Genomic DNA, 20,492 nt, shown 5'->3' on the forward strand with positions numbered 1-20,492 from the left:
AATGGTCAAATCCGTCAAAATTAGGATACGGTTTTTCAGATGTGGTTTTAGCCTAAATTGGCCGACTTCAACCAATATCAACGTTTTCTGGTGAGATTCCGGCCAAAATGTATTTGTATACGTATAAAATTATAATGTTTTACGTTAAATACTGATCTAATTAATCCCGATTAATCACCAGTAACCACCCTACCATCCGACTAACGACTAACGATTTTTACAACGTTTCCTCTTTAATTTGAAAAATTTGGTGAACCAATTGGGCTGGTACCTGACGTGGAGTTATCTTCCAGAAACTAACAACCGTCTTCATCTACAAAGCCCCAGGTCACGTCACTCTTGTCTCTCTTTCTCTTGACTCAGTCACAACTCCGACCAATCAAACAGATCAGTGAGCGGAATCAAGCCAAACAACTAATAAAGGTAACCGTAAGAATAAGATGCGAGGAGAATGTGGAAGCAGATCGGAGCTAGAGAATCGGGTAAACTTCGCCCTAATTCCTTCACCAACCGTATCCGTTCAAATCGTTCATCCTCTCTTCACCTCTCCAATCACAAAGAGCTTCTCTCTCCTCACCGTGCCTCCATTAATTCTCTCCAGGTATATTATTATTATTGTTATTGTGGAGGCCAGTTTGTTTGATCATAGAATTAGGTTGATTTGACAGAGGGGAGGTATTTGTTATCCGGAGCATCAGATGCATCACTTGCTATTTTCGATATTCAACGCGCAACAGAGTACGAAGCCAGTGGGTTGATTGCTAAGCATAAGCCTGTACTAGTTGACAAGCAGCATGAAAACGGGCATAAGTACGCTATATCGACTGCTGTATGGTATCCGGTTGATACAGGTCTTTTTGTCACCGGTTCGTATGATCACCACATCAAAGTTTGGGATACCAATACCACAGAGGTGTGCGTGTATAGTTCTTATTAGTTATACCTTATTGTTGTTAACAGTTATGTGTTTTTCGTAGTTATTAAATGCGTTAGGAGCAAAAACTGTTATTTATATAAAATAAACAAACGATAGTATATAACATTTAATATCATCTAATTAATACCAAAAGTTCTAAAAGAGTGAAGATTCAAACTTAATACCAAAACTTGAATAACAAAATGTTCAAGTACCAACAGTTCGAAAGTAATAAATAGTAATGGTTCAAATGATCATTGTTCTTGATATGTCATCAATACCAGTTGAGGTGTCGTCAACTTAAGAAGCGTGGGCCTAGGAACTAGAAGTGTATATGTTGGGCCTTGCCTGGAAAATGGGCATAGGCGCAACAAGCGAGGGCTTTTAATAAATATGATGTTTTTCAAACTAAACTTTTGTTGTAATGTTTTGTTCTTTACAGGTGGTGATGGATTTTAAAATGCCAGGAAAGGTTTACAGAACTGCAATGTCATCGTTAGCCACGTCTCACATGCTTATTGCTGCTGCAACTGAAGATGTTCAGGTTCGGCTTTGTGATATGGCTTCAGGGGCGTTTGCCCACACGTTATCTGGTCATCGTGGTATGCTGATGTTATATGTTAAGGTATTAATTTAAGCGTATTATACACATGGATCTGAAAGCTCATGTTATCATTATTCTGTTGGTGACAGATGGTGTAATGTCAGTGGAGTGGTCAACTTCTAGTGAGTGGATTTTAATGACGGGTGGTTGTGACGGAGCAATACGGTTTTGGGACATTAGACGTGCGGGATGTTTTTCTGTTTTGGATCAATCGCACTCTCAGCTTGGACGGCGTCCACCTCTGGTTGACCCTTCCGCTACCAAGGTTGGCTTTTTCATCAACACCTTTACAGTAAAAAGCTATGCTTGTTACGTGTTGAAAAATATCATATGATCTATTTTCTTGTTAGGTTTCAACATCTAAAGCTCGAGCACCGCCGAGAAAAGTAGGTTCTGGAAGTAGCTCAAAGCACTCTGGTAATAGCAAGATTCTCAAACATGCAAAGGGATCTGGTAAGCAAAGAATTCATCCTGGATTGTTGACCAGTCAAGATCGGGCTACTGCTCATTATGGTGCGGTTTTGGGGCTGAAAGCAACTGAGGACGGCATGTATCTTCTAAGTGCAGGTTCAGCCCGGTTCGCACAATGAATAATCTTTCCAAACAATATACTCATTTTCAGTTGTTTCTTATTGTGGGTATATGTTTTAAATTTAGGATCTGATTCAAGATTAAGGTTGTGGGACATACAATCTGGATGCAACACACTTGTGCACTATGAGATGGTGCGTATGCAAAGTAGCAAGGCAATACAATTAGCTGTGACTCAGGATTCAGGCATCGTCTTTCTTCCATGCATGACATCTGTTAAAGTATGTCACCATTAGATATATGTTTCTAAATGAATATTTATATTTTTTTGAAGTTTAAACATGATTTCTGGATGTTCAGGGATTTGATGTGTGGTCAGGGAGGAGTAGGATGACACTTCAAGGACACTATGAGAATGTAAATTGTTGTTGCTATAGCACCAATGATCAGGAACTGTACACAGGTGGCAATGACAGACAAATACTTACATGGTCACCTCTCAAGTTGATTTCTGATGATGCGGTATGTCATGCAGTAATGTAACTGTAGGTTTAGTTATTGTTAAGTTGTTAATTAGTTCGGTTTGTGACATGTTGCAGGATGAATGTGGTAGAACCGGGCAGCCTTCTGCAGTTGATGAGGATAACTGGAGTGACTGATTTCCTTGCAGATATTCCAATCCCACTTTTATGGTTTGACTAATTAGTTGTATGCTATATACGTAGTGCTTTATGTTAAGGGTGTCTGCTGTTGATGTATTTGTGTGTTGAATAGCAGTTTAGTTAACACTTTATTTTTTATAGAAACAAGTTGTTGGATTGAATTGAGTTAACATGACATCAACATATCCTGAGGTCATACTCATGCGTGTGAGATACCACTTAATGTGTGACAAATACTGTTTACAACGACGTTTCGTCCTCAACCCTATTACACAATGAAAGGGCGCAAGTTGATATCAACCCATTTTACTATTTTCAAGGTTAAAAATCAATTGAAAGGCCCCACTAACCCCTTGTCCTCGCCCCAGTCGTTGAACTGACAACAATGTTCTTGTTTTAGAGCATGCTCAAATCACAATCTATCTTATGTACTCAATAACTGTTGGTCAAATCCCATCATCGCATCATGAGGAAACACGATAAGGGTGTGTTTGGTTCACAAAGCTCAATCGAAATGCAATTTGTCTTAATGTGATGGTAGTTGGATATTCGGAATTATTGAAATTGGAATCTCAATTTCACTATTAATGTGTTTAATTGGCAAATTCAGCATCCTTTCCACAAATGAGTGTCTATGATACCATTTATAACATCTTACCACTTATACAAATTATATGTTTTATCTCACAATATTGTTTTTGATTGCAAGAGTAGAACACTTTACAGGAAATTACTCAAGAAAATCTTGTTAAGGACAATGAGTCCAACAGATGTTCGCGACTTTAGATACCTTAGGCGTGTCTCACCTACGCGTTAATAGGAAATCACTCTAAACAATCTTTATCACTAGTATCCAAAGGTTGCGATTGTTTGAAAACACCGATCCATACAATATATATACATGTCTCTTATGTGCTGAACAAAATGGTTTCTCTTATGAAACTAGTTTGTGTCATCTAATCTAACATAATTCACAATATAAGTTTCCACTACGGGTGTGAACTAGGTACTCGAAAGCCATCGGGTATGCATTCACGCTCTTTAACTCTACGTAGGCACCACAACATCTACTTAACCCTATTTCACTCCACCTCACCCTACCTACCCTTTAACTCTCTTTATATAATGTAAAATTGATTTTTAAAATTATTGTGTATTTGTGTGTAGAATATTTTTGTAATATTTCATCCGTTAATCCTAGCCAACTCAACTTTAACGCTCTTGATGTTAGACCATCCTCTATGGTGAGGGGCTTCAAAGCCCCTCCACCGTGACATGTCAGCGCCACGTAAGCACCGGGGGGCATCGAAGCCCCAACCAAAGGCGACCCGCTATGGTTTAATACCCCAAAGGCGCCCTTATATATACATATATATATATATATATGTGTGTGTGTGTGTGTGAGAGAGGGGGGGCTTCAACCGCGCCAGCTGTTGGAACGGACTCACCTTCGTCGCCCTTGGTTAGTCGGCGCCCAAGGCCCCCCAAGGGCGCCACATAGCGACCGCCGACCGGTCTTAAGACATACCCTTGGCCTAAATAGTAAATACCCAACTACGAAGTAAAAAGTTATACGGTTTTTGAAAACAGTATATGTCCTAAATCAATCCTAATATCATTATCAAACTAACTTTGAATTTCATTCAATGAACGCGTTTCAAAAGAAAACAACTCATACGGTCCGCACTGCCCGGCCCCTTATTCCCTCCACCGGATGTACCTGTTACCTCTTGTATAATAATAATAATAATAATAATAATAATAATAATAATATCACTACCCTTCACCTTCACCTTCACCTTCACCTTCACCTTCACCTTCACCTTCACCTTCACCTTCACCTTCCATATTCATTCAATTCCAATTCCGATGACGGAAACCGAAATCCAATCCAATAATAATAATAATAATTACTCATACATGGGAAGAACCTTCACCGCCACCAACGACGACTCCACGGCCTTCATCGACTGCAACAGCGACCGGTCCGGCGAGTTCTCCACCTTCTCAACATCCTCCTCCCAAAGCCAACGGCTAATCCTCTCACTCGCCACCGAAAACTCCGACGACCTAATCCAACAACTCATCACCGGCCTCGAATCCACTTCAATTGACGATCAAAAACAATCCGCCATGGAGCTCCGGTTACTCGCTAAGAACAAACCGGAGAACAGATTAAAAATAGCTAAAGCCGGAGGAATTAAACCGTTGATTTCGTTAATCACGTCATCAGATCAACAGCTTCAAGAGCACGGAGTCACAGCGGTTTTGAACTTATCGTTATGCGATGAAAACAAAGAGGAGTTAGTTTCATCCGGAGCGATTAGACCGTTAGTCAAAGCGTTGAAAACCGGTACATCAACGGCTAAGGAAAACGCCGCGTGTGCGCTTTTACGGTTATCGCAATTAGACGATAACAAATCCGTGATCGGACGGTCCGGAGCTATTCCGTTGCTCGTAAACTTACTAGAAACCGGAAGTATCCGCGGAAAAAAGGACGCGTCCACCGCGTTGTATTCGTTATGCTCAGTGAAGGAAAATAAAGTTCGGGCCGTACAGGCGGGAATTATGAAGCCGTTGGTGGAACTAATGGCGGATTTGGTGTCGAATATGGTCGATAAAGCGGCATTTGTTATGAGTTTATTAGTGTCGACCGTGGAGGCTAAGGCCGCGTTGGTTGAAGAAGGAGGGATTTCGGTTTTGGTGGAGATTATTGAGGTGGGGTCGCAACGGCAGAAGAAGATTGCCGTTGTGATATTGTTGCAGGTTTGTGAGGAGAGTGTGTCGTACCGGACTATGGTGACGCGGGAAGGGGCATCCCGCCCCTTGTCACGTTGTTGCAGTCTGGTACGAATCGTACTAAACAAAAGGTAATTGTAATTAACAATTTACTCAACCTTTTGTTACTTTTTATTGTTTTATTTAATTTAATCATGGTAGTATTATAATATTTTACCATTTGACCTTGTTGTTGTACAAATGATTTTATATAATTGATATAACCTACTTTAAATAATGGTTACCAATAGAAATACTTGTTTTTGTTTTTGTTTTTGTAGTAGTTGGTCATATTAAATAGTGTTTTATAATAATTTATCATGTGGTGTTAGGCAAAAATAAATTTAATAAATTAAATAAAATGATTAAAAGGGAAGAGTTTAATAATAATAATAATGAAACCAGTGGGTTTGTCCCAATAGCCAGGAACATGATGGATGACCCGGATGTTCCGGGTTCGAATCCTGATTCCGACCGGATTTTACAAGAGCATTAAACTATGTCGTGCCTTCGGACGGGGTGAGCCAACTGGGTTTTACCGGGAACGCCAAGCCAAACTCGGATGCCAGCGTGGATCCCGATCATGTCAACATAGTTGGCCTGAGTGGGGTGGCGTGGCGCGATGTGTTCGCGCAGTGAGATAGCTTAACTATGAAAGTCACCGTTCGAAAAAATAATAATAATAATAATAATGATATTAGTAGTGGTGTTGATGTATTAATGGTTAATGATTTGGATGACAGACGGAGATGCTGATTGAGCTGCTACGGCGACCAAGATCCGGCAACAACGGACACAGCGAGTATATGTCAGATTAGCATGCATGTTCCACTGACCCACAAGGCCACCACATCAAACTTAAAAAAAGAAAAGAAATAAGCAAATAAATAAAGAATACTTGCTACAAATATGGGAAATCAAATTGTATATGGTCAAGGTTTCTTTTCTATGCTTTGTAAAAACACTTGAATCGAATCGTATGTAATTTAAGTTTTGTTTCTTATTGTTCCATTTTTGAAGTTTATAAATACAAGATGTACGTTTTCAAAATTTTATATATCTATACGAGATGTAATTTGTATTGGATTTTGATTGGCATCGAAGTACCAATCAAAGATAATGACACATAGGGTGTCAAATTACAAAGAGTTAGTGGTTAATATTTTGCATCACTTGACTGATCATGAACACAATTTGAAATTGGTCTTTGATTTGGTTGTTAAAATAAAACAAAAATAAATTACATGAACAAAAAATGAGTTGTCTGGTTAAAAATCAACTAATTAATTGAAAGATATCACATATTTGAACATTCAATACACAATCTAACTAAATAATAAATCACACACTCATCATTACATAAAGTATAATTTAATTCTTTACATCTACATGTAAGATGATCACAAAAAAAATATATACTCATTTTAAGATTTATGTTATTCATTACCTTCCACTAAAACTTGCATGGGATATGTGCAAATTTGGGTTTCTGGACTAGAAATCCATCGAACCCGTGCGTCCCGCAGACACGAATGCAACTCCGAAAACCCGAGCCCGTGTGAGACGATACCAAAATCAAACACACTTCTTCTTCTACTTCTCTATCGGAGTACCCTGGGAACAGACCGAGAATCTGTTTAAGGAATTGTGTTAAACACAAGCCCGGTTTACTGTTTTGTTTATTTTCGTTCAATTTTCTGGAATTTATAATACAAGTTTTCCAACAATTTACTTGTGTATTCATCATGGCTACGACCGCTGCGTACTATCCTATATTCGTTTTGAGCAGACTATATCTGTAGTGATAACTTGATATATAACAAAGATCTTCGTCAATCAAATATTTGCATCTTTTAATCAAGCTTCTATAAATCGTGTTGATTATCACATGCCTCTTAAACCTGCGTTAATTGCTCAATCGATTTACGGGTGTTATTTCTTTACAAACTAACGTTTGATTGTCTATGATCATCCATTACTACATCTTTTAATTAAGCAATTAACTAATTAATTCTGTATTTTAGCCTAATGGTTAGTAGGGTGTTTTTTTAATAATTCTTAGCTACACATGACGTTGGCATGCTACATCACACATGTTATTCATGTGACATGTCATATGAATTAGTTGCCCTTTAGTTATTTTTACCTAATATAAAAACTCTACGCATAATAAAAGCTTAATACATATATTGACAAAAGGATGTTAGTTTGTCATGCATGCAAAGGTTGTTATACGTATTGTTTTCGTATAAGTTTCGTCGATGTATCTAATGACTTTTAAGTACATAATTATCTTTTTAAATAAATAGATCAGTAATTTTTAGAAAAAAAAGGTGTTTTAGCTTATCTTTGTACTTAAATAGTTAAATTTTCTAGTGTGCTCTTTGTTGTTGAAATTCCAATCTAAGGGAAAACTCATGAACAAATCTTACGTATCTATTTTATTTTTTTAAACGGTATTAAAAGTCTAATACCATTTTAAATCTACACATTTGAAAAATAGGTGATTATTATATACTACAAAACTTTTTTTGGCGATAGATGATCATTGACATATAAATATATTCAAATATTTTGATGATTTTAACATATATGTAATTAACATAAATAAAAACATGTACCACAAGAGTGTATATAGGTAATTACATGTTTACTAAAGCTAAAATTTTCAAGCTCTTACAAATTTTCATCTATTTCCACATTTGTCAAATAAATGATTTATAACCATAAATAGACAAGACGTGTATTTAAAGCTATGCATATGAATATTAGAGCATTTAATTACTTAGCACTTCCACTTAAAAGTGTTTTAGTAGTAGGCATGAGACTTGAGAAAAATACATAGTGTTGATATACATATAATAAAGGGTGTTGCTAAACGTACTCTCTTTTATATTACTTTTATTAAATATACACCCCCTTAACTTATTAGATAAATTACTATTACCCCTTAACATTATTTATATATATGTTAGTCCCTACAACACATTTTTCACTTAATAATCTTCACTACATATATCAAATTAAAAACTATCAAGTATTACTATTAATTTATTTTTTTAGTATTAATATTGTAAATACTTAAATATATATTTTAATTATAATACTATATGTATATATATATTTATAATATCCTCATTTTACCTCTTTATCTTTTACAAAAAAAACCCGAAACTCGAAAACCTAAAACCTTAAACCCGAACCCTAAACCCTAAACCCGAAACCCTAAACCGGAAACCCGAAAACCCGAACCCTGAACCCGAAACCTAAACCGGAATGCCGAAAACTTAAACCCTAAACCCGAACCTAAACCCTAAACCCTAAACCCGAAACTCTAAACTCGAAATCATAAAAAAAACGCAACTTGTAAAAAAAATATGAAATCCTTATTTTTGTGCTAATTTGGTAATTATATGATTTCAATGGGTAATATTAAAGTTGGTTTTTCCAGGGGATGGGGGTTATGACAAGCAACTAGGGGAGTACGTTTAGCCTGACCCATAATAAAGGAATACAAGTCATTCAACACAATGAACATGTGAGATCGATACAAAAAATCAAGTATGACATGTGTTATTAAATGAATTAATTAGTTTATGTTCATGACTATTTTTATTAATAAATTTCCGTAGTTGTACAAACTAAATCATGTGATCATTCATGGCAAGTTAAAGGAGAGCACTCCCTTCTAATCAGAGCAATTATAAGTATTTAAGAAAAAGCTAAGGGCCTCAATAAATCAAGATTAGAAGTTATCATCACGACTACAAAATTGATGTTTATTCAGAAATCACTAAGGGCCTTTTCCCTCTAGAAAATCTATTTTGTGGACGCCCCAAACACCACTATGCACCTAAGCGTGTTCATGGAAAATGACTTTTGACGTGTGTTTTAGCATATGAACTTGGTCATGGTGTTTTACACCTTGCTTCAAATTTCAACATGGTGTTTAATTTGATTGTGGTGTTTTACACTTGGGCATGTGATTCAACATGGAGTCGTAGTACCATGACAATACTAAATATCCCCATATGTAAAACACGGTGACAAACTAATCACCATGTCGTAATTTTGCGTTGAAAGTGTAACAAACCATCATCACATCTAAAAGGCCATGTACAAAAATTGTAAAAAACACGAACACCATGTACATAATTTACATCACCATCTAAAGAACCTAAAAATGTCATATGCAAAACCTAAAATACGTACCTAGTTTTTTATGACCACATTATTACATTTAAGATTGATAATTAAAATTCGTTTTAGCATTTTGCAACAATTGTCGAAAACAAGATGCATTATTATTACTGCAATTAAAAAAAAAAAGTATATCAGATCGAAGTGTATATTTAATGCTTGGATCGCTACTCATCTTATAAGTTATATCATCCACATCACGTAAATGGACATATTTTTTTATAAAATAATTTATCTAAAATACAAATATTTATTTATCAAAAGTTAGTGTATCTCGTTGCACAAAAGCTAATGGTCCTAATTAATCTACTATCTTCTTTTCTAGCCTTGTATCTTTATTCAAAAGATATATGACAATTCAAACCACTATCTTTTCTATTACTTTTGTTTTTACATATCTAATTATCTTCTTACCCGATCACACGGAAACTTTAGCCACAAAACTAAGTGATATAATGAGGTGTAAAAGAGTCCGACCAAGCTTGACTATACTCGGGCTTAACCGATTTAACGTAATAGAATATATTAACCCGAGTTTGTTTCGCTTCAAACCTCATGCATAAATTTAGCTTTCGCTGGTGAATATATAATTTTAGGCTTAATTCCTAGCAAGCAAACCCAAACGTTCAGGCACAAACAAGCAATCCGATCTTTAAATATTTGGTCCGTAACAACAAGCATGGCAAGATGGATGGTTGTCACACGTTCAAAGCATGTCATTTTAAAAAAGATATCATATGGGTTTACTTCTATCTTTCTTTGGTTTTTTTTAAACGGGAATATTACTAACTTTTTAAATTACACCGTTATCTATTTCTTGTCTAGGATTGAACATAAGATCTTCCACCTAAAAGACGTGCATCTCTACCTTATAAGCTAGTCCTACAATGGCAAACTGTCTTTGGTTAAGCAGGTTCTGTGGTTCAGCCGAAGTTTAAATCAGCATTCCATAACATATTGTTTACCATTTAAAAAAATGTTTAGAATAATTTATAGAGAAAAAAAGTAGTTTCACTAAGAACAATGATCAAATGAAAGTAAGAAGAAATCCAAAACGAATAATCAGAGATTTTATGCCACTTAAAGTTGAATTTTCATTAGTTTTAAACCAGGAATAAATTCTGAGTTACTTAAGCAAGAATAAATTAAATGTTTCCGAAAGTAAAAAATCAATCAAGAATAGACCTGTAACATAGAATATTCGATTTGCTTTGTTTCGAATTGTTGACCCAAAAAATGAATATCTATAATGTGGAGGGATATTTTGAGAACATTGATAAGTTGTAAGAACTTTAATAACTTAATATAGACAACACATTTAATTAAATGAGTATGGAATATGTGGCTGAGAATAAATTTGATTAAAAAATTAATCAGGAGAGAGATCAAATATTTTGGATGATTACACATTTAAATGTTAGTTACACATGTGTAATAAGTCGAGTCGGTTTATAAAAAAACACTATAATTTTTTTACGTTACTTACACTTACGTATTACATACGTGTAAAAACAAATTCAAACAAAGCATTTAAACTGTCTGGTATGAAATGGGAAGGTATTGGGTTCAAGTCATACGTATAACAATAATTAAAGAAATATAACAATAATTAAAGAAATTTGTTGTTCAGAAAAATTGAGCGGAAGAAAATTTTAAGATAATTAAGCACGATGGAAAGTAATCACTAAGTAATTTGTTGAAATTTTTATCGTTATGAAATTATATATATATATATTAAAAGACAACTTTCTTATGCTTTGTCTATTGTACTCTTTGCATATTTTGTTGTACAATAGCCTTAACATGTAAGTTATATACATGAAAGAAGAAAAGTAAACATAGTTTCAGTTGAAGTATGATGGTAAATACATTGCTTTGGTTACAAATGAACTTGGGTTCGATTCTTCTATGCCCGAAAGTAACACATAACTCCTTTCTTTCTTTCTATTCTATTCTTTGTTTACCCTTTTAATCCTGTTTTTTTTTTCTTTTAAGTTTTACTTTGTTTACCTTTTGTTTTTTTTTCTTTTTATTCAAGTTTTATAATTTTACTATACTATATAGTTTACTTCGAAGTTTTATAATTTTATTAAAAGACAACTTCTTGAGCATTATATATTATACAGTTTGCTTATTTTATTATACACTTTCTTGAGCTTTATCTATATTGTACATTATTTTTACAACATGCTTAACATGCTATAAAACTTCAAACCGAACATACCTTTCTTCATTCATGGTTCGATATTCTGGTGTCCTAGGCGTAGAGAAACCACACCAACCCATCCCGAACTTGGTGGTTAAACTCTACTACGGTGACGATACTGTAGGGGAGGTCATGCGGAAAAATAGCTCGACACCAGGATGATAAAAAACTTCACACCTCCCGTTCTTCATACTTTTTTAACTTCATACTTTTTCAATATGAAAAAAAAATGAAAAATAAAAAGGTCGTCTTATTCAAAACCCCAATTATGACATTAACAGTTGACATTCTTAACATGTCAAAATAACTTCAAGCCAAAACACAAAGCATAAATTATATGCATTAACATTAACAACTAGCTTACCAAGCTAGAACTAAATTCTACTAGAACTACTAGACGATTAATAAACTAAAAACAACTACTTCTTTAACAAGACATTTGGCAGGTTTAACAACCCCGTCGCAACGCGACGTGGTCTAATAACTAGTTTATATAATTTTAAACATTTTATGATGATGACATGTATGTAAATTCTAATAATATAATTTTATTGTAGTTGTTAAACATAAAATTGTAAAAAAACTAGAGTGGGAAAAAAAATTGTATCTGAAAAGACCCACGAGTGTTTCTTAACAAACTAATGGGTATATGGTCTCCTGCTAATTGATAGGTACTTCCTCCGTCCCATTATAAGTGTCCTAATTTGATTTTTAAGTCTTTCTTGTTTAACTTTAACCGACAATATTTTTGTGTGTGTTATATAATACTTGATGTAAAATTATGAATGGATTGAGTTTTAAATGTATTTTACATTGATATAATTTTCATCAAATATTATACGACACGGACAAAAATATTTACGGTCAAGGTTGCCAAAGAAAGACTTGAAAAATCAAACTATCACACTTATAATGGGACGGAGGGAGTAATTCTTTTGAACAACTTTTATTAAAACTAATCTAGCAAAAGCTTGTAGAGAAAAACAAAGATATTAAATTACAAGAAGAATAGAGTAAAAATGAAATCTTTTACCGACAAATACTCGTAACACAACGGGTATTGGGTCGTACCTAAAAGCCAAGTGTCGCTCAACAAACATTTTATTTACAAAAAACTCAAGATAACAATATTAATGTGCCAGAGAATATTTCTCTAGATTGTGTCGACGTGTAAGCAAAAATGTCGAAACTTGTATTAAGAAGATTAAAGTTTAGCATATCTTCAAAACTTAGCTATGGTCTCAACATCGTAGGGTCTAGACTCCATATCTTTTGAGTCACATTTTTAGTCTTCATATTATTTTTCCTTAATACTTCCATCACATATGAAAGCAAAACGGGTCCTATACAAATCCCTAACAATCAATATACCTCGATCATATTCAAAATACTAATTACCTTCACTACAAAGATCAACTTGTTTGCATTAGAGGTGTGCCCTAAAACAAGTCGGAGATAAAGATTCATGGCGATGGCAACAAGGAGAGAGCGATTTGTGGTGATCATCAAAAAGGAGAGGAAGAAGAAACTCAACTCTGTTGTAAGTGTTTTGGGAGACATAATTTTATAAGAAAATAATAAATAAAGTCCATTTATTCTTATGTATCTTACATTTGATATGACGTTTTTACTAATCATTAAACCATTTGTTATGGTTTAACAAGTGGGCGTTAAAAGTGTCACTTACTCTTGTTTTTAAGTAGCACGCCACGCCGGCAAAGTAAAAGGGCACCAAGGGGCGCAAGCGCCACCTCCTTACCACCTTTGAGAAACTTTTGAGTTGTGGTTCATCTAATTACAACCAATTACATTTCTTTTGTTATTTAAATATCTAGTTAAATCATAACACGTGCTTTGCTATAAGTTAGGTTAGTTACAGCTCGTTGTCTATGTGATAATAACATGATACTTAAACTAGCTTTTGTTAGTTAAACCATAACGAAGGTACTTAGAATGAAGAAACTATGAACTTCAAGTTTTCGAAGTAATAACAAAAAACTCACCCAAACATATGATGCATTAAATTATAACCAGGATCCGTATCTTACCCTTGTTTTTCTTTTAACGTTGTTTTTCTTGAAGGTCGTGCCATGAGATAATGCATGTACTCAACTTCATTATTGGGGTATAGATCTTGAAAATATTAGTAAAAAACATACACTTGTTCAGTTGTTCCTATTTCGAAAAAACTATATTTGTTAAACTTAAAAGGACAAATGTAAGACAGAATATATACATGTCGACATATATTAAAAACAATGAAACAGATTAGTATTATTGGCATCAACTCCAACATCAATTTAAATGATTATGAACCGGTTTTATTATGGGTTAAAACGTATAAAACCAATATTTCGGTTTTTAGATTTCACGAGCGAGGTATTGATTATATTGGTGGATTCAAACTGATTCCATTTAATAAATCCAAGTATAATTTAGGTAAAATATATTTATATAAAGCTATATTAATTTTTATTATAGAAGAATGCTGGATAGATAACTTTTTATTCATAAAAATTCATAATAAAAGTTTTCGACATATGAAGTTCTTTGTAAATAAAAATATATATATAAGTGGTTTTAGCGTCAGTTCATTTAATTCATTAACTATAAATATGGATGCGGTTTGTTTTCTCGATACCGGTATCATACTGATATCTTACATGTATCGGTACTGAACCGATAAACAAGGTGTTATATCCCATATCAATTGAAAAATGTAGAGTTTTTCTTAGGCATTAGGTATGGTACCATGTATTAGATATCGGCATACATATTAGTTGTTTTTTTTATAAAAAATTGACAGGGCTTTAGAACATTTTGTATGTTTTGGTTTTAATATTATGGTTTCTTGATTACGAATGAATTTGATGTGATTTTGGGTTTCTAGTTTACCCTTGGTTACAAATGAATTTCATACGATCAATATAGATTAGAAAAAAGAACCAAAGCGGATGCCATATATAAATACCCACACCTAACAAATACATTCAATATTTGGTTAATTTTGTTCAAACTTGGGATCGCTATTGACACTACCTGTACTCTACTCATTTCATCTCTAGCTATAAACGTAAAATCATAAATCCTGAGTCCTAACCAAAAGAATAATAAAAATAAAAATTGGTTACGAAAAGAGTCATACCAAACCATCAATATTTATACGGAGCAATTATTTTAACTATGATTTGATATCTTGATTACTTTATCAACTTATGTATCACTTACAAAAATTTTTTTATTTTAATTAGATAGAGAACCTAAATGAGACGAGTAAGAAAAGAACTACAATTGGAACCATTTCTTTTTCTGAAGAATCGCACATGGTAAAGTTACCTAATGAAGCTACCTTTGTTCGTAACAAGAATAATATACCAATTTATATAGGAAAAAATAAATATAAAACTCTACATTTTATTTTATTTTAAGTTAATATAAAGTTATTCAAAAGCTTACCTTTTGTAGGTATATTTGTACAAAGTAATAATTGCATAAAATTAAACTAGATAACCAAATTAAATAAAATAAAATTCAAAAGCTTACTTTTTGTAAGTATGTTTGTACAAAGTAATAATTGCATAAAAGTAAACTAGATAACCAAATTAAATAAAATACGGTAAGGTAGGTGATATGTTGAAACATTGTTACTATTAGTCTTACTCAAAATCGATCGATTAAACCCTTTTAATAATCTATCTTAGAGGTTTTATATACACTCATGATCAATTTAAGATTGGTAATTTTGTAAAACACATACAAAAGAGCACATGGTCCCGATTTAATCCTTAATCTTTTGTTTTAAATTACATGTTCATGCTAATATTAAACAATGTTGTAAAAGTAGGTCTACAAGGCCGAGTACTCGCTACAAGGTATGGTGTCGAGGGGAGTTTCTTTAACTCCGCCTAGTTACTAAAAATTGGCCAAAGGTGGTCAACATTAGTCTGAATCACATCTAGTAAGTTAACTTGGGTCTATTTTGACTTAAAAAATACAACATAATTCGTATTTCTATAATATTAAAGAACGAATATCATTATTTTTAATTAATGATTAACATTTTTTAGAATAATTTAGTGTTTAAAAATTTATTTCTCTTATTTATATTAATAATCATTTATTTTGTTATAAATATTAGTAAGCTTATGATATTTAACTATATATATTACCCAAAATCTAATTTTCTTTATATTTATCATGTCCGAGTACTCTCCGAGTACTCCCTCCAAAGGGGTCGACCGCCTAGGGATCGCCTAACGACTTTTACAACATTGATATTAAATATGTGAAACACAATCATAGTATAGGTACAAATGTACAATATATATTATGTAATTATGTAAATCACAGACAAAAGAGCACATGATCACGATTTGATCCTTAATCTTTTGTTTTAAATTACATGTTCATGCTAATATTAAATACGTGAAACACAATTGTTGTAGCTACAATATTATATGATAAAAAAATTATTTCCTTTAAAAAATGATCTAAGAGATTGTATACATTTAAACTTAAATACAACACAATTACAATTTATGCCTCTTGTTCTATTACTTGAATCACAAAATAAAAGTAAATTGTTATAAGTATATTAATATTATGGTTATCAAATTCTAATATAGATTAGCTTCTTTTCCAAGTTTTCTTATCCTATATATAATCTCTTTATACCTCTTTGTAATACACACCATATTAATGAAATCTCCATCTTTCTCCCTACATCTCTTTCTCACATGTTTGGCTATTAGGCTTGTTTCACAACACGTTATCAGCACGACTTGCTTTGGAGTTGGATCGTATCATCATCAGGTAAGTCAGTCTTGTATTATCATTGTTGTTTATTCTCTAAAACATAAACCATATTATAATTTTACAATCCTAGGTTGCATTAGAGATTTGTTTTGTTCTTTTCTATAATCTCTCAAAAAAATCCCTCTTGAAATTCATACAGGCTTGGGTTGAACGAGACATATATTTATTTTTTCAATACGATAAAATCATGTATTGTTTTAAAAATTAGACTGTTTAATGTATTTTCATTTTTTAAGAATAAATTCACATAGAAAACAAATAACATAAATCTTTTACAATAAATTACTTCCGGAATGAAAAGATATATCAAATACAATAGGTTGTTTGAAATCAATTTATTTTTGTCTCTGATATTTTATTCAAGTCAAAGTCGATTACAAGTTTTTTTTCTATAATTAATATGATCTTTATGTTGGAATACCATATGCCCGAGACACATAATTAGGTTAATGTGGCTAGTTGTGTTTGATCCAAGTCGGGTCATACCCAATAACGAGTTAGACACACACCAATTATGTATTTGTTAAGATAAGATCTATGAGACAAATACAGAACACGATACATTCAGAAAATCAGGTTTCTAAATACTTACTTGAAAGTGTTAAATAAATTAATTGGTTAATTTATTTATTCAAATAATTATTATTGGAATGATTATTTAACTATGTGTTCTTTTATAAAATGGTTTATAAAAGATGGGGTGTTTATATATTTTATAAAGTATAAAGTATAAAATAAATAAAAAAAAAAATATATATATAAATATATTTGGGGCCGGTTTTGGGTGGGCCCCACACCCCATGATTTTGGTCAATATCTTGTCATGGATTTGGTATGGTTTGGTAATGGGTTACTTGACCAAAACACCTAACACCATGTTGGATGTGATTGAATGATGATATAAAGATAAAGATCATCAAATACTTTCAAGTAACCAAAAAAAACCAAACAACTCTTTTCCTTTCTTCTTGTTTTCGGCCAAGACAAAGGAAGAGGCTCGGGTCTCGGTTTTTGGTGTTCAAGCTCCCTAACATAGCTCGGTGTGTGTTGGAGGCTCGGGGTATATTCCGTTTGAGGATTTTCCTTTGAAAGTCTAGCATCAACATCATCATCTTCTTCAACCATCAACTACATCTCTTAAAGGTTTAAGAATGTAAGTTTTACAAGCTTTGATAGTTTAGTTTTTCCGTATTACTTGATCCTTGCCTCGGGTTTCTAATATATAGATTATTGGTAATCTTATGACATGAATAAACTAGGTTGTTCATGAACACATATCATATAATCTTGTAATATATATATATATATATATATATATGGATAGATATGTTTAGTTTGTAAATATCACGCTTCCGCCTTAATTGTGACTAGTTAAATGGTTAACTAGGTATAAATTATCCATAGAAACCCAACAAATGGCATCAAGAGCCGGGATACGGGAAACTAAGCTTCGGGTTTTCGGTTTTATATTTTTCCCTTTGAAAGATTTTATACAAAAATAAACATGCATGATTTTTTTGTATTTAATCTTGTTATTATTTTTGGCTTTGTTCAAAAAAAAAATATATATATATAAAACCGAGTTCATGGGCCGAAGCCCAATTCGGATGTGATTGGGCCGAAGCCCACTTCATTAGGTTAATGGGTTAACCGAGAAGAAAAATAAAGGAGGGAAGAAAGTTAAATGGGCCGAAGCCCATTTTGGTTAAATGGGCCGAAGCCCATTAGACTTTTATTGGGCCGAAGCCCATGTGTTTTGCACATGTGGGCCGAAGCCCATAATCAAGTTATTGGGTCAAGCCCAAATGGGTTGGGCTAGGCCCGATAAGGTCAAGGGGTTTTGGAACGGGTTCCTAAGACATAACGGGTTATGTTTGTTAAAACTAGACCGAGCCGTAGACCAAATGGATGTTTGTTGTGATTGTTATTAATTATTCAAAGTTTCGGTTTGTAATAATTAATTAAGGGCAATTTTGTAATTATTTATTCATATGGGTGTGTAATAAATAGTTTATTTGTAATATCTTTATTTTATAGAAAAATGTATTAGGACATTTGTTATGTAAATTTAAAGAAGATTGCAAAATTGGAAGTTTGGGCCTTATTGGGCCGGGTATGGTGATAATGGGTCTCACAAGCCCATTAAGGGGATTCAAGCCCAAAAGGACCTAAGCCCACCAATTAAGCCCAAATGGAAGCTTATGGAAGCTAAGGCCCAAGTTCAAGCCCTATGGATCACAACGGGGTTGAAGAAGATGCTTGACGCATTTGGATGCGGGATCGAGTGGGAGCTACAACATCCATGTGTCATGTGTCCCTTAGGATCGGACCTAAGACACACACTTGTTTCGGCTAACAAGTGTGGTCTAACTTAGTGGCTCGTGTCTAGTATAATTGTGTATGCTTGTTAATTGATTGTTTGATTATGTGGTTGCTAGATATTAGGATATCAACTTCGTCACATAGAATTAATTAACAAAGCATAAAACGGGTTCTAATAATTATCGGTAATTACGTGACACGTAGTTTAATAAAATGGATTTATTAACTAGCCGTCTCACGCCCATAATAAAATGGTTTTATTATAAATTAGAATTTTGAAAATGGTTTCAAAATAATCATGTTACTAAATGCATGTTAGAACATGATTTAAAGTTTTATAACTAGAATTATTAAAACTAAAAATCCCTTTTAAAATTAAGGATAACAAGTTAAACACCATCCTTTTGTATTAACGCTTAACATATTAGTAAGCTCTTAGTGGGAAAAAGGTCACCTAACCGCGTAGAGTAAATTAATATGTTGAGGTAATATTGGCATATAAATGGGAAAAAGGTCACCTAACCGTTTGTATGTTAATATTACAAGTTGATACAAGTAGGACGACTTAAATTAGAACCATGTGAAGAGGGTCACCCAAGCATGGGGTCTAATAGGTGTTGATGGGATAAACATGCCGACACGAAATATGATTTCGAACCGGTCCCATAAACTCTAGAAGTTGCAAAAGGGTTTGCAATTGTTATGAATAACTACCTTGATAAACCGACAATGGGAAAAAGGTCACCTAACCGGAGTCGGGTTTATCGTTGGATTCTAGATTTTAATTATTAATTATATTTGGTATATATAAAAGGGTATTAATAATTAAAAAGGTAAAACACTAAAATGAACTTAATTAAAATTCTGCAGATGGCCGCACACGTCGACGACAACATAATCCCTAACGTCCAAAATGTATCTCTCCGATCTATTCTCGCTAAAGACCGTCTTAACCACAATAACTTTTCGGATTGGTTCCGAAATTTAAGGATTGTTCTAAAACAAGAAAAATTATATCATGTTTTGGAAACACCTATCCCCAATGAACCGGAAGAGGGAAGTGAGGTCGAATATATGAATTGGGTCCAACACACGGAAGATTCCATTCAAGTGTCATGCCTCATGTTGGCGACTATGGTTCCCGAAATCCAAAAGGATTTCGAAAACCATAATGCGTACGACATGATTACTCAACTTAAGGAAATGTTCCTTAAGCAATCAAGAGTTGAAAGGTTCGAAACGGTTCGAGCCTTGCATGCATGTAGAATGGATGATAATCAACCAGTTTCAACTTATGTACTTAAGATGAAAAGTTACATTGATCGCCTCGCCAAGCTCAATTGTCCCATCTCAAAAGAGTTAGCAACGGATTTGATCCTTAACTCTTTGTCGAAAAGGTTCGACACTTTCGTGTTAAATTATAACATGAACGGGTGGGACAAAAACATTGGAGAACTT

At 33.5% G+C, this 20,492-nt stretch overlaps 1 protein-coding gene and 1 pseudogene across 3 annotated transcripts; both read left to right on the forward strand.

Moving 5' to 3' along the window:
• The first annotated feature begins 443 nt into the window (after window positions 1-443).
• On the forward strand, window positions 444-2,811 carry LOC143629835 (WD repeat-containing protein ATCSA-1-like). Of its 2 annotated transcripts, none has more exons than XM_077098998.1 (8): window positions 444-601; window positions 656-913; window positions 1,359-1,518; window positions 1,610-1,785; window positions 1,871-2,087; window positions 2,178-2,332; window positions 2,412-2,590; window positions 2,665-2,811. In XM_077098998.1, the coding sequence occupies exons 1-8, from the start codon at window positions 452-454 to the stop codon at window positions 2,708-2,710; spliced, it is 1,341 nt and encodes a 446-aa protein (XP_076955113.1). In that variant the 5' UTR covers window positions 444-451; the 3' UTR covers window positions 2,711-2,811. The 2 variants fall into 2 exon arrangements, with proteins under 2 accessions (XP_076955113.1, XP_076955114.1); XM_077098999.1 differs by having other exon boundaries at window positions 2,412-2,573; window positions 2,651-2,811.
• Window positions 2,812-4,533: 1,722 nt separating this feature from the next.
• LOC143629827 (uncharacterized) lies at window positions 4,534-6,541 on the forward strand (annotated as a pseudogene). Its single transcript, XR_013153033.1, has 2 exons — window positions 4,534-5,583; window positions 6,235-6,541. The product of XR_013153033.1 is annotated as an uncharacterized LOC143629827 (transcript).
• The last annotated feature ends 13,951 nt before the right edge of the window (window positions 6,542-20,492 follow it).

The sequence above is a fragment of the Bidens hawaiensis genome, unplaced genomic scaffold, assembly GCF_021521415.1.
Source record: "Bidens hawaiensis isolate Kalapana, Puna unplaced genomic scaffold, B.hawaiensis_p1.1 tig00005467_1, whole genome shotgun sequence".
Taxonomy (NCBI): Eukaryota; Viridiplantae; Streptophyta; class Magnoliopsida; order Asterales; family Asteraceae; genus Bidens; species Bidens hawaiensis.

Excerpts from the sequence above, each read along its gene's own strand:
- LOC143629835 (XM_077098998.1), top strand. The coding sequence starts at position 452 with ATGTGGAAGCAGATCGGAGCTAGAGAATCGGGTAAACTTCGCCCTAAT. Across the intron at positions 2,333-2,411 it reads CATGCATGACATCTGTTAAA|GGATTTGATGTGTGGTCAGG; the intron begins GTATGTCACCAT and ends CTGGATGTTCAG. Across the intron at positions 2,591-2,664 it reads GCGGTATGTCATGCAGTAAT|AACCGGGCAGCCTTCTGCAG; the intron begins GTAACTGTAGGT and ends TGAATGTGGTAG.